At 42.5% G+C, this 14,797-nt stretch overlaps 1 protein-coding gene across 3 annotated transcripts in view; it reads left to right on the plus strand.

Moving 5' to 3' along the window:
- amn (amnion associated transmembrane protein) overlaps nucleotides 1-14,797 on the plus strand; it is a 129,796-nt gene that overhangs the window by 69,947 nt on the left and 45,052 nt on the right. For all 3 annotated transcript variants that reach the window (XM_062968510.1, XM_008115746.3, XM_062968511.1), the window contains exons 4-7: nucleotides 1,178-1,265; nucleotides 5,394-5,629; nucleotides 7,874-8,011; nucleotides 12,623-12,731. In XM_062968510.1, coding sequence (XP_062824580.1) covers nucleotides 1,178-1,265; nucleotides 5,394-5,629; nucleotides 7,874-8,011; nucleotides 12,623-12,731 — 571 coding nt within the window. The remainder of the gene's footprint in view (nucleotides 1-1,177; nucleotides 1,266-5,393; nucleotides 5,630-7,873; nucleotides 8,012-12,622; nucleotides 12,732-14,797) is intronic.

A 14,797-nucleotide genomic window follows, 5' to 3' on the forward strand; every position in this document is an offset into this window, starting at 1 on the left:
CTGGCAGGAATTCTGCTTGCTCATTCTCTATTAGAATGGGACCATTCAATCAATTGTTGAATTGTGAATCAATACATTGCAGTCATTGCATGCTTTTAAGTTATTTCTGACTTATGATGACCTTGAGATGACTCTATCATGAGTCTTCTTGGCATGATTTGTACTTCCTTTGCCTTCCCTTGAAGCTATGAGAGTGTCTTGCTCAGGGCCACCCAAAGTGGAGATACTAGCCCTAGTTGCCAAGTGTCCTGTTCCAACATTGGAGATACTAACTCTATTTGCTAAGTGTCCTATTCCAACATTTAAACTTCTACACCAGCGCTTTCCAAACATTACATGTTGGTGACACATGTTTTAGTCATGCATCACTTTACGAACCAGTAATCCAGTTTTACTGGCAAAGCAATGTTTAAACCAACTTCTTTTAGGACATATGGACACAGACATAAATTATAATAATGAAATGTATGGGAATACAATGTATCTCATCAAAACTTTTCATTTATTTTTTTTAAAATATATATGATTTATTACTTATTTCACATAAACTCAGAGGTTTCTTGTTACGTTCATGCGACACACCTACACACTGCAGCTGACACACTAATATGTTGCAAGACACAGTTTGGAAAGCTCTACCCTACACCATGTTAGCTCTCCATCTTATACAACTAATTAGAAATGCTTAGGGTTAAACATGGCTCCACCAAGTCTAAGACATGTGGAATACACACACACACACACACACACACACACACACACACACACACACACAGCCCCTGATCTTGCCCTAAGATTCCTCCCATTTCTCTGAGAACGAGAGAAAAGAGTCCAGATCCTGAGCCCCACAACAAAATCTGGGAATTGTGCCTATGAGCCATGTGCAACATTGAGACGGGCCTAGGCAAGTGCTGCAGTCTAAGAAAAGCATCATTATTACTAAACATGTACTCCTGGAATGGTTAACCTCAGTGGGTTTTGAGGCCAATTTTCTGCCTCTAAGATTGTGCAGAATACAGCGTAACCCTTGTATATACAGAACGGGATGTCTATAGATAGTAAGCACTGTGTCTCAATGTTGTTGATATTACTCACATACCAGCCTGGCTCTCCCCACCCCTGCCTTAGAAGTTTTGTTAACATTTCTCCCTTTTGTTTGTTTTCCTTTGCTGCTTAGTACATGCCACTGAATGGAGAATTCATTATGGCCCCAGGTGCTGGGTTTGCAGCCTTCGATGGCAGCTCCAATCCAGGATGTGAGACAGGTATTGTACTCAAACTGCCGTTAATTAGTCATGCAAATTTTGCACTCTGAGAATACGCTTCAGTTATGCTGCAGCTCGCTTGAGTCATTCTCTCCGTCATAATTAACTTTTCCCCAGAGCCCACCAAAGTTTGGAAATTACAGTCAGAGCTTTCCTTTTCATAATGGGTTTGGGGAGAGAAAAAGAAGGGGGAAATGATAAACACTGGTTGCGTACATTACTCCAGAACTGTCTCCTGTGGAGCTTCCATTGAAATGAATTGTGTTCCGTTCTTGCCAAAGTTGCATTCATTTCAGGGCAACTCACCCAAGGGATTTTCCCGGTGGAATTATGCTCATTCTTTGCCATTTACATTGTATGTCTAATACAAATGCAGTGAAACTGCCATCGGCAGTCTCTAAGCGTGCCTCTAAAGCAGGGAGGGGAAAAGTGTGGTCCAAAGGACTCCATTTTGCTACCCCTAAAGAAACCCCAATGTCCCCACACTTCCCCCATATAAAAAATATTTGCCTGGCAGTATATTTTTAGCCCGATAGCCCACAATCATAATCAGGGTCTTCAGAAGACACAAGCTCACCATACTGAAAAAAATAGTCAAAAATGAAACCATCATATTAAGGAGAACGAATGTTGAAAATGCTCCTTTGCCCCTGTCACAGTTAAAAATATCTCCTAAGCTATCCACAGTGTTGCCTTTGAAACAATGGGGAGAAGATAAGCAGTGGCTTTTTTTCTCTCAATTGACTCAGCACTATATTTTCATTTAGTGTATATAATATAGCCAAATTACATCAGAGTATGGTCAAGATAGCAAAAGTTATCTGTGACTAAAACATACAGGTTAAGAGAGGTTGTAGCAATTTGCTTTTGCTTGTTCCTACTGGGAAGAGCAAGATTCCACTCTTTTCTCTAACTTTCTGCTAAGTTAACTGAATGCAGTGTACTTTGAACTCCATTTGCAGCAATTGAAGTAAGCCAGGAACAAAATGAGAGAACAAGAGAAAATCTGGCATCTGAAAAGGTGGGACAACAGAGGATTAATTGGCACTATCCCTGTCAAATCATAATAATTGGAGGGTATATATATTGTGGAGAGTAAATCAGGTAAAAGATGGGTTGGGAGGGGACGGAGGAGGGATGTCACCATTCCACCTGATTGAACTTTCCAATAAGCTTTCCTGATTGGGAATCTGCTAAAAGCTAAACTAGCAGGAGGTGCTTCACAACTGATCTTGCACACCTAATGCTATATTGTAGTTCTTTGGATATGGGAGATGCAGACAAGGGGCACCCCTCCCCCAATGGAATTGATCAGGAAATTCAGTTCTCATGCAGCTTTTCTTGGGTACAGGCCCGTAGCCAGGGCCGGCCCTAGGTAATTTTCAAGTGTAAGCAAGCAGTATTTTTGCCCCCCCCCCCCAAACCAATCACTGAAACAAAAAGGTAGAAGGTAGAGGTGAATGGAATCTGTGTGTGTGTGTGTGTGTGTGTGTGTGTGTATCTTATATATACAGTACATACACATACAAAAAATGTGGAGAATATGTGGCAAGATAGATAGGTAGGGAGCCACGGTGGAGGACCCTTCCCGGGAGCAAGGCCTAATAATAATAATAATAATAATAATAATAATCCCAGCAGCAAAGAACTGGTGGGATCACAAACCTGCAAAAGTATTGGAAAATGAGCACGCAAAGATACTGTGGGACTTCCGAATCCAGACTGACAAAATTCTGGAACACAACACACCAGACATCACAGTTGTGGAAAAGAAAAAGGTTTGGATCATTGATGTTGCCATCCCAGGTGACAGTCGCATTGACAAAAAACAACAGGAAAAACTCAGCCGCTATCAGGACCTCAAGATTGAACTTCAAAGACTCTGGCAGAAACCAGTGCAGGTGATGGGCACACTAGGTGCCGTGCCAAAAGAGCTCAGTGACATTTGGAAACAATAGACATTGACAAAATTACGATCTGCCAACTGCAAAAGGCCACCCTGCTGGGATCTGCATGCATCATCCGAAAATACATCACACAGTCCTAGACACTTGGGAAGTGTTCGACTTGTGATTTTGTGATATGAAATCCAGCATATCTATCTTGTTTGCTGTGTCATAATAAAATAATAATAATAATAATAAATCATCCTAACAAAGGATTCCCCCAGACAGGAAGCAGCCAAGCTTTGAAGCTGAAAGTCTATTCAATGCTAATCAAGGTGGGCAATTGAAACATTCACACCTGCCCCCAACAGAGAAGAGTTCTTTCTTTCGTTATCCCAATATCCCCATGCACATGGGATATATTGAGCATGGTGATCAGATCATGATATGAATAAACATAATAGTTTACATAATAAATGTAAGGCCTTCTCACGGACCACCCTGAGAATTTGGGGGGGGGGGCTGAAGCCCCTCAAGCCCCCCCCCCCCCCCCAGCTACATGCCTGCTTGCCTACATATGGAACTCCTGATTAATGGGATGATGAAGTTTTCTTTGGAGACTGGAAAAAGTATTGTGGTCCCATGCAATCTAAGTTGACCAGGGACCAGACCTCATTTTTATTCAAAGGCCCTTGTGGTCTTTGACTCTAATGAGGATGCAAGATTTTCTGCAAATGCATGACAGCTACATTAATATTAAACAGGAAGAAGGCTGTTAATGAATTAAATATGAATTTCAGTAATACACTCTGTGCTGCGGCCCCTGTGTATTGTTTATTTTTGTATTAAATTCCCCAGCAGAGGAACTGCGGGGTGTACTTTGTGGACAGCATGTTTACAGTGGCACTGGAAAAGAGTTGTGGCTAGGGGAAAACCCAATGGCTAATACAGTGCTAGTACATGAGTTGTATTTACTGCCATTTGTGGTGTCCCATGGGCTTATTTCATATTATATTGGGGGGAGGGGGTCTTCTCCAGATTTTACTAAACTCATGTGTCATTCTCTTAATTAAGACTGTATGTGTGTGTGTGTGTGTGTGTGTGTGTGTGTGTGTATGTATATATATATATATATATATATATATATATATATATATATATATATATAAAATCTCTCAAATCCAGCAATCAGCAGGGGGGCAGGAACTAATACCTATGGCATGGGTGGGCATTGTGTGAGATGTGAATTACATTCTCAACGTTTGATCTCTCAGAGGTTTTGGACTTCAGGTCTCAGGATCCCTGGCCATACTGGTGGAGGCTTCTGAGAATTGGAGTACAAAAGGCCCGGGCTGTGGCGCAGGCGGGAGAGCAAGCCAGCTGCAATTAACTGCAATGAATCACTCTGACCAGGAGGTCATGTGTTCGAGGCCCCTCGAAGCCTATGTTTGTTTGTCTTTGTTCTATGTTAAAAGGCATTGAATGTTTGCCTATATGTGTAATGTGATCCACCCTGAGTCCCCTTCGGGGTGAGAAGGGCAGAATATAAATACTGTAAATAATAAATAAATAAATAAATAAATAAATAAAGATCAAAGGTTCAGAACCTCAGATTTAAAGTACCATATACTCCACACCTTAAGCACAATGGTTAGTGTATTCCCAAGCCTTTCTCCATACTCCATAGCTCCCTCTCTACAATTCTGGGGTGATTTAGCTCAAAAGAAGGTGAGCAACTCTAGAGAAGCACATTTGACCTTAAAACTCCTGAAACCAGTAACTAAACCTGAAGGTTATCACTGGAAGTGACTTCCAGTTGCAATTTGGGCCAATTTTGGTTCTGAAAATGGTGCGGTGAACTCTGCTGTAGCAGGGAGGATTGACCTCTGTGTTCACCATGGCTGCCCACTCCTGATCTATGGGGACAAAGCAGGAATGGGTTTGTGTGGCTGTTTTCTAGGTTGCTACAGTAGAGAAGTAAATAAGCTGAAGAAGGCATTAAGACTGATGTTTCCTACTTCTAGCTTTGTACTTTTGGGGGGTGGGGGGTGTCTGATGGTTCATGATAGACAACTGGACACAGTCCTGGAGCAATTTTTACTTCTTGAGGTATAGGTCACTCTGCAATGCCTTGGCAGATGCCAACTCAGCTTGCAGTTCTGCTGATTTCCATGTAGCAGTAGCTCCCCTTGTGATCAGATATCTCTGTTCTAACACCATCTTCAACTTTTTGTTTTATTAGCTTCGAGAGCCACATTCTCCACGGCACAGAATTACCAATGGTATGACCCCACACTGTGGCATGGTGCAACCTCCTTGGAAAACCTTGATCAGGAGAAATACATCTTCTCTGTAGATGAAGAACGTGTCCCATGCCAGTACGACGATGTTATTTTTCCACCTGAGACATCCTTCCGAGTGAACATTGCATCGTCTGAGCAAATGATACAGCTTAGGAGCATTTCTATAATGGGGCAGGTAAAATTGGATATATGTGAGAACAACAACAACAATAACAAAAGATCATATTTAAAGATCGGCAGCTTCCTCCCTATTTATAATGGATTACCTGGGACTATTGCCACCAACCGCACTGAATATACCCAATCATATTAAATTTTGGCAGCTCAGCAAAATTGGCCCTGTCAAGGCCTTTCCTCTCCCTTCTATTGATTTTTTCAATCTTTAAAATGAATCTGAACTGAACATCCTTTAAATAGACATTGTGTTCTGTAAAACAGACTCTTCTGGACTAGACAATTATAGCATTATAATTCCGTTTTAATGGTCATGGTTCCATCCTATTGAATCCTGGGATTTGCAGTTTAGGGATGAATATTTGGAAGTCTTAGCCAGAGGGTAACAACAACAACAACAACAACAACAACACTTTCTTTATAGACTGCCCTATCTCTCTGGAGGGACTCAGAGTGGTTTCCAACACATATGGCAAACATTCAATGCCAACAAAGAGAAGTATAACAGATTACGTCAAAAACATGACATATCACAGAAAATAGAACAGTCATTACTATCAATTTAATACCAAATAGGAATTAAGAGGTTTCTCATGTGCCCCCAGACTGTAAACCCATGATTCTATAGAATGCAACCTTTTTTTTTTCATGTCAAGAGCAACCAGAGTTGCTTCTGGAGTGAGAGAATTGGCCGTCTGCAAGGACGTTGCCCAGGGGATGGCCGGATGTTTTGATGTTTTACCATCCTTGCGGGAGGCTTCTCTCATGTCCCCACATGGAGCTGGAGCTGATAGAGGGAGCTCATCACGCTCTCCCCGGGTGGGATTCGAACCTGGCAGCTTTCAGGTCAGCAACCCAACCTTCAAGTCACAAGGCTTTTTATCCCCTAGGCCACCGGAGGCTCCAGGATACAACTATAGCGGTTTAAGTGGAATCATAGTGCTATAACTTTGAAGTGTGAAAGAATTCGGGGGGAAATACCACCTGCACATAGAAAGGACTCCAAATTCAAACTTCTTTCATTTCTAGTTATAGAAGCTCAGATTCCTGGAAACAAATCCTTGTTAGATACTTGGAAAAGTCACTCCGCATTAGAACAGTTGTGGATAGTATCTGGAGTTTGAGGAGCTATATCCAAACCGCTGGGAGATGCAGCCACTTTCCCTTGAAAACTAAGTGTGCATTTCTCAAATAACTTGTTTTAAAACATACATGTGCTTTCAGGAGGCTTCTGAGAATTTAATGTTGCTTGTAAACAAGGCATATGGAAAGTGCTCATTTTGTTTTAAAGCAACTATGGTGGCCAGGGGACAGTTTTCCATCCTCTAGGCATGCCCTCCACACTCAAATCACTCCATTTTATTTCAGAGCCTATCTCAAAATCATTTGATGTTGAATTGCTGTGAGTTTTCCGGGCTGTATGATCATGTTCCAGAAGCATTCTCTCCTGAATGCTTCTGAAACATGGCCATAGGGCCCGGAAAACTCACAGCAACCTAGTGATTCTGGCCATGAAAGCCTTCGACAACACAATGTTTGATGTTGTTTCCATTTTGAGATGGATTCAAGAGGTATTTTGCAGGGGTGAGATTCTGGGAGAATTTTGGGAATTTTTCACATTGTGGGGTGAAAAGTGCCTAAAAATCATGCATTAAAGAAATGGGGATGGTGTGAAGTCAAAAAATGTCGAAGGTTATGGAAATGTGAGGTCTAGGGCATACAGTTGATCTGTGGGTCACATATTCCCCACCTTTTCTTGAAAGAAAAAATGATGTTTCAAATAGCAAAACAACATTATCTCCTTCTGAGGAGATGGCTAAATCAGAACACGCTCGAGGACGAGGCTTTTGGGATGAGAACCACACATGGCTCACAGACCCATCACAGTCGCAGCCCTGCAGCAATGTATTAGGAATACCACTGTTCTGACTCAGCAGCTGAAATATAAAAGTCTCCTTACTTCAGGCAGCCTTCACATACAATTTGGAGCTCAAATGACTGCTCTATATAAGGGCTTGTTTATGTGAATCAAGCCTGGGGCCATTGTTATTTCCTGTACAAGGCCACCAACCTGCCCTTTCCTGCTTCAAAAACAAGTGGCTGCCATTCCCGAATTATACTGTGTGCTACCTTGGGGAAACAGGACCTGTTTGAATTAAAACATTTTTAATAATTCAGACTAGTTATTGCCACCTATATCTCTGTGTTTTGTTTCCTTTTCTTCCCAATCCTTGGTGGGACTTAGAAGTTCACCAGCGACAACCGCCTGGAAGAATATATGCAGAGCCCTTCTGCACAGCTCCAATTTCATGGACAAGGGACATTCCGGTTGTCAAACGTCAGATGCCCAGACAAATCAGGCTGTGAATGCGGAAACACTGCAGTAAGTTCTTCCTTCTAGCAGACCTTGAGGCTTCAACTTAAATCTGGAAAAAACATTTTTCTCTTGACGGCTATATTCTACAATCTTCTAGGGCCTCTACTGGCTGCAGGCTAAAGCAATGAGTGGGCAAAGCTAGAGTTAAATGTGTTTCTGTCCTCCTACTCCCTTCTTTGTTAACCCTTCTCTTTCTTTACTCTTCTATCCCCTTCCTCATTGCCACACTTCCCTTCCTCTCCTCTCTGCCGCACACTTCCTTCTTTTCTCTGTTTTTTATTTGTTTGCTTATTTGTTTGTCTGTTTACAGTATTTATATTCCGCCCTTCTCACTCCGAAGGGGACTCAGGACGGATCACAGAGCACATATACGGCAATATGACAATGACAAGACAGACAACAGATAGAGTTATCTGTAGGCTTTCCCATCTTTCGGCATCTTTGGAGGCTGTGTTCAGTTCTGACCACCGGGGGATGCTGTCGCTCCATCTCCCTGCCAAAGAGCTTTCTTTGTTTGTAAACTTCCTCCTTTTCCTGATCAAACGTTGAGCCTAAATACCTCCTTCTTTAATGTGGTTCTTATTTACTCACATTTGTTTTCAAACTGCTAGGTAGGCAGAAGCTTGAGTAAAGGCCAGGAACTCACCCTGACCTGGGCTTTGAACTCTCAGCCTTCTGGTTGGCAAAATTTATTGCAACTTGGGGATTAGCCTGCTGTGCTAAAGCCTGGCCCTCATTCCTCTCTCCACCACCTCTCTGACATTTCCTTCTTTTCTAACCCCTCTGCTACCCCTCCTCAGGGCTCCATAACAATACACTGTTGTAGTGCTGTGACTCCACTGAAACTGCAATGGCAACATATCATGGGATCCTGGGATTTGCAGTTTTTCATACCATCGCTCTCTGTCTTTCTCTCCTTTTGTCTCTCCAACCCATCTCTCTCCTTCTCCCTCTCCTTTCTCCTTTTTCCCTTTCCCCTTTCTGCCAACCCGTTCTCCTCTCCCTCCTCTTCTTCTTCCTTCCACTCTATATCTCCCCCCTCTTTCATCCTATATATCTATAACTCTCCCATATCTACTCATCCTCTATCTTTCTTCCCTTCTCCCTCTCTCCCAACCCATCCCTCTCTCTCCTTCTTCCTTCCTCTATATCCCTCTCCCATCTTTTTCCCTATTACAGGGAAAACCAGCTGATTCCCAATCCATCTAAAACAGAGATGTGTGCTTTTCACCTTAAGAACAGACAAGCATCTCGACTTCTGAGAATTACCTGGGAAGGAATCCCACTGAAGCATTGCAGCTCACCAAAATACTTTAGGGTTACCCTGGGCCGTGCTCTGACCTACAAGAAGCACTGTTTGCATATCAAGCAAAAAGTGGATGCTAGAAACAATATTATACGAAAGCTGACTGGCACAACCCGGGGATCACAACCAGATAGAGTGAAGACAATCTGCCCTTGTGCTTTGTTGCACTGCTGCTGAATATGCATGCCCAGTGTGGGATACATCCCACCATACATCCCACCATCTTAAAACAGTGGATGTGGCTCTTAATGAGACATACCGCATTATCACAGGATGTCTACTCCCTACACCACTGGAGAAATTACACTGCTTAGATGGTATTGTACCACCTGACATCCACAGCCATGAAAGGTCCAAGCCAGTGACATCTCCGGCCCATCCCCATTCAGATATCAGCCAGTACGCCAATGCCTTAAATCAAGAAATAGTTTTCTAAGATCTACAGAGATACTTGCAGGAACATCTCAGCAAATGAGAGTCTAAAAGTGGCAGACTAAAACCCGGAAGCTCAAGCCATGGCTGATACCAAATGAGAGGCTCCCTCCTGGGCACAGAGAAGATTGGGTGACTTGGAATCATAGAGGTTTCCCCTGACGTTAAGTCCAGTCATGTCTGACTCTGGGGTTTGGTGCTCATCTCCATTTCTAAGCCGAAGAGCCAGCGTTGTCCATAGACACCTCCAAGGTCATGTGGCCGGCATGACTGCATGGAGCACCGTTACCTTCCCGCCAGAGCGGTACCTATTGATCTACTCACATTGGCATGTTTTCGAACTGCTAGGAATCATAGAGCTGGAAGAGATCTCATGAGCCATCCCGTCCAACCCCCTGCCAAGAAGCAGGAAATCACATTCAAAGCACTCCTGACAGATGACCATCCAGCCGCTGCTTAAAAGCCTCCAAAGAAGGAGCTTCCACCACAGTCCGGGGCAGAGAATTCCACTGCCGAACAGCCCTCACAGTGGAAGGTGCTGAACAGACTGCGTTCTGGCACCACAAGATGCAAATCCAACTTTAAGAAATGGGGCCACAAAGTGGAGTCTACAACATGCAAGTGTGGAGAAGAGCAAACCACAGACCATCTATTACAATGCAATCTGAGCCCTGCCATGGACCTTCTTATATCAACACCAAAGGCACTCCAAGTGGCCAGTTACTGGTCAAAGGACATTTAGTATAATGCCAAGTTGTTAACTTTGCTTGTGTTTTAGATACATTATTACAACTGTATCCTTGGTTCACTTTTGATATGTTCAATATTTTTATCGCATCATCTCTTTCCTCCTTTCTCCCTTTTTGCCACCCCTTCTCCTTGTCTCTCAACAATGTCTTGCTTTCTCATTCCCTTTTTCTCCTCCTTTTCTTTCTCTCCTCCCCTTCTCTTTCTTCTTCCCTTTCTGCCACATTATTCCTTTCTCTCTCTTTTTTTTCCTCCTCTGCCACCACATCTCTCTCTTATCTTCTCTCACTTCCCTGCTCCTCTTCTCTCTCTCCCGCCCAACTAACTCACTGTCTGTCACTTCATCTCTCTCTCTCTCTTCTCTCTCTCACTCACACACAGACCTTCACTATTACTCTCATTTTCCTCCCTCCTGGATTCACTTTCTTTCAGACTTACCTGTTGAACAAAAGGGTAGACCAAAGATCTGTACCAACCGCTTGTAAAGATATTTTGAACTTGGACTAGGAACACCTGTTGTTGAGCCTGCTCTAAGATCTGTTATCAACAGGAGGACTGAAAGAGATTGAGCAGCTAATTAAAAGACCCCATGTGAGCACAGTTACTACTGCTAAACTAATTAAGCTAATTTAATTAGAAGAGTTCACAAAGATAAGCATCTGTGTACCCAGTCGAGCCTTCTTGGGCAGTCCTACTCAAAGTGATGGTGTATGGACTGACTGGTCTGTGAATTATCAGCTGCTAGTCCATGTAGAAACAGTTTGTAGCCAATAGACACAAATGTGACAGTGGTCCCTACCACATTGTGGGGCAGACGGTGTGGTACCAATTTATTTATTTATTTCACTTATATACCACTTTTTTCACTCCTGGGAGGACTCAAAGCGGTTCCACAACATAGTTAATGGCAAAGATTCAATGTCTTACAACTACGTAAAAGAAACATTGCAAGTCTAAAAAAGAGGGCAGGCAGACCATAGTACAGGGTAGGGTGAGAAATTTTGAACCTTCAGTAGTCTTTGGCACTTAATTGTCATATCACTTTGAAACTAGTTTAACTTCTGTGGTGTCTGTAATCCCAGGATTTGCGGGTTGGGTGAGAAGGTATTTCAAATTCACAGCCAGGGACATGTAATAATAATAATAATAATAATAATAATAATAATAATAATAATAATAATAATAATTTTATTTTTGTACCCCGCCACCATCTCCCCAGAGGGACTCGGGGCGGCTTACAGATATAAAACCAGCATACAGTATATGGTTTTACAAAAACACACAAGTAAATTTAAAAGGCATTAAAAATCACGATCATTATAAAACACATGACAAACACAGCAATAAAAACATAAAATGAGCGGGGCAAAGTGCACTGAGTGGAACTTGTAAACAAGAAGGAAGATTAAGGTGCTACAACGTCATGGGAAGAGCCTATAGTGTGTCATCAACCTACAAATCCCAGCAATGGCAATTAAAACAGTATCAATGTGTTATACTTGTTTAGTGGGGAAAAGACCAGAGTTTTTGATTACTGTTCTCAGAATTGCTTACCATTGAGTGGGTCTGGCCGGACCAGCAGTGTCAATGGGAACATCCAAGGTAAGGTGACTATCCAGTGGGGCCAAACAAGTCTGAGCTGAAGTTTGGACTCTATTCTGCTGCCATTGCAGAATAGAGATGGGCAATATAGGTGTCGCTGGGACCAGTCAGGAGTAATGTTTCTTCAGATCAGCCTCAGATTTATAGTTATTTATATGTAGATGAGTTCTACAGCTACTTCCCTAGATGGTCTACAAAAGTCTATGCAACCAATTTCATTCTCTCGATATCTAAGGCGTAACATGATCCCTTTGCATACTAATATTCCAGATTGATAGAGATATACCCTTGAAGGAGACTTGTGTCAGGACTTGGAAATGTTACAGTACTGGATTGCAACTTCCAGAATTCCCCAGATAATGGCCATATTGTCTCAGGGATTCTGGAAGTCACATTGCAAAAAAAGAAGAAGGTAATTAGGCTCGGAGTGGGATAGCAGTTTGTGACAAAGCTTTGTGGGATAGTCTTGAAGATATCAGACAGTCTAGTCAGTTGTGGAGGCCTCATTTAGTTACCTGTTTCTTTTCAAGGACCATGACAGAATCTGTGCGGCCTTGCTCCAGAATTCTGGAAATCAATGCCCAGTGGCTACATGCAAGGATCCACTGAAGCCAGTCGGTCATTGTTGCGAAATATGTGGTGAGTGAAGTTGTAGTACTGGTATAACCATGGCTTAGGGACTCTCTAACCTTTGTGGGGCTGATGGGCACAGATGAAACTTTGAGAGTGATGGCGGTTGGTCTTTCAAAACAAAGCACTCAGCTGCAGTCATCTAGCATTTATATTATGAGAATACCTCTTAGCTTCATTCATGAATTTTATTGAGAGCCTCTGCTTTCTTTTGCAGCATGCAAGGCACTGCTTTGAAGTAGTGTTCCGGTTATTTCTTTCTGTTAATTAAAAACAAAACTGAATTAAAACTAAAATCAGAGGCGCAGCGGGTTAAACCGCTGAGCTGCTGAACTTGCTGTCTAAAAGGTCGGCAGTTTGAATCCGGGGAGTGGGGTAAGCTCCCATTGTTAGCCCCAGCTTCTGCCAACGTAACAGTTCAAAAACATGCAAATGTGAGTAGATCAATAAGTATCGCTCTGGCGGGAAGGTAATGGCATTCCATGAAGTCATGCTGGCCACATGACCTGAAGGTGTCTACGGACAATGCTGGCTCTTTGGCTAAGAAATGGAGGCGAGCACCAACCCCCAGAGTCGAACTTGACTAGATTTGATGTCGGGGGAAACCTTTACCAGAAGAAAGAAGACTGTCAGGCACCAAGAGAGTTGCCCATAGGTAGAGTGTATCCATCCTGCAAATTCTGGACATCAGGATCAGGTTCTTTGGATAAATGAAAAAGGCCAGTGAGTCTTAAGTTTCCTTCAAAGAATCTGACCACAGTGTCCAGAATTTGCAGGATGGATACACTCTACCTATGGGCATCTTGAGGAGATGTTGGAAGTATTCTTCTAGGTCCCATATGCAAATGAAAGTGAGATTAGAGTTTCAGCCTCAGAATAAGGGATGGTCAACCTGTACTATAATTTGGTTCTTTCCCAATTATTGTATAGCTGTGTTTGCCCCGTTCTAAAAGGTTGAAGTTTTCCTCCAGAAGCTTTGGTACTGACTGTAAGAGTCTAGACTTCAAATACATTGGTATTTTTGGCCCTGTTCTTATGACCCACAAACCAGTGGACTGTGGACCTCTAGAACTTCTCCGAAATTTAATTTGAATCTCATAATTTTTGCCCTCTCCAGTCTGGTTTGAAGCCCAAACCTCAAGGTTTCCAACAGACTAGAATGAAAAAACCTGATTATGACTATTCTTGTGCCCACAACAATAGCCCGAATAGCTGGAAGATGAGCTTCAGCAGGTGGAAGCTTGTCACATTGTGGAGATAAAGCATTATCACCTGCTGACCCCCAGGCCCCCGGTGCATTGTCTATACCTCTTCCTGATAATTATAATTTCAGGCTGTGTAAAAGTCATCATCAATTACTGCACTCTTTTAGCTCATTTTTAAAAATTGCCAGGGTACAGCTGCTAGGAACTCATTCCAGTCCACAGATGGGAATGAAGCTAACTAAAGGCAACATTAATAGACCTAAATTGAAATGCAATTTAAAATGAAAAATGTGGCCAACAGGTTAGTGACATTTCTTTCTCCTTTATCATGTGGTTTTCGTCTGTTGGTTTACCTGTGAGGCAAATACAGGATCCCCGTTCATACGGTGTTTTTAATTTCTAATTACCATACGAAAACTAAATGCTCTAGGGAAGCACCATCTGTTGCTTAGGCAAGTCTTTTAAACAATTAAAATAACATTTTCCAAAACCCCTGTGTTTTGTTTTGTTTTTCCTGGGCAGACTAAACAACTAATACAGACCCAAAGGGTACATAAAGCAGACGAGTCCATCAATTTAGTGTCTTAAGACTTAAAGCAACACCTGGAAATGTTCCTTTTTTGGACTATAGCTCCCAAAATCCTGCAGCCAGCAGAACCATGAGAGACATAGAGCTCTTACACGCAGCCATATAACCCATAATATCAAGGCAGATATGGCACAATATTTGCTTTGAACTGGGTTATCTGAGTCCACACTGCCATTTAATCCAGTTCAATGTGGAATTTATATAGTTGTGTCGAAGGGGCCTCTGAGAGCTGTAGTCCAAAAAACTACTTTTTTCCCAAGCTCTGACCAGACTTTCTAAAA

This window comes from Anolis carolinensis, chromosome 1, assembly GCF_035594765.1.
Source record: "Anolis carolinensis isolate JA03-04 chromosome 1, rAnoCar3.1.pri, whole genome shotgun sequence".
NCBI classification, from domain to species: domain Eukaryota; kingdom Metazoa; phylum Chordata; class Lepidosauria; order Squamata; family Dactyloidae; genus Anolis; species Anolis carolinensis.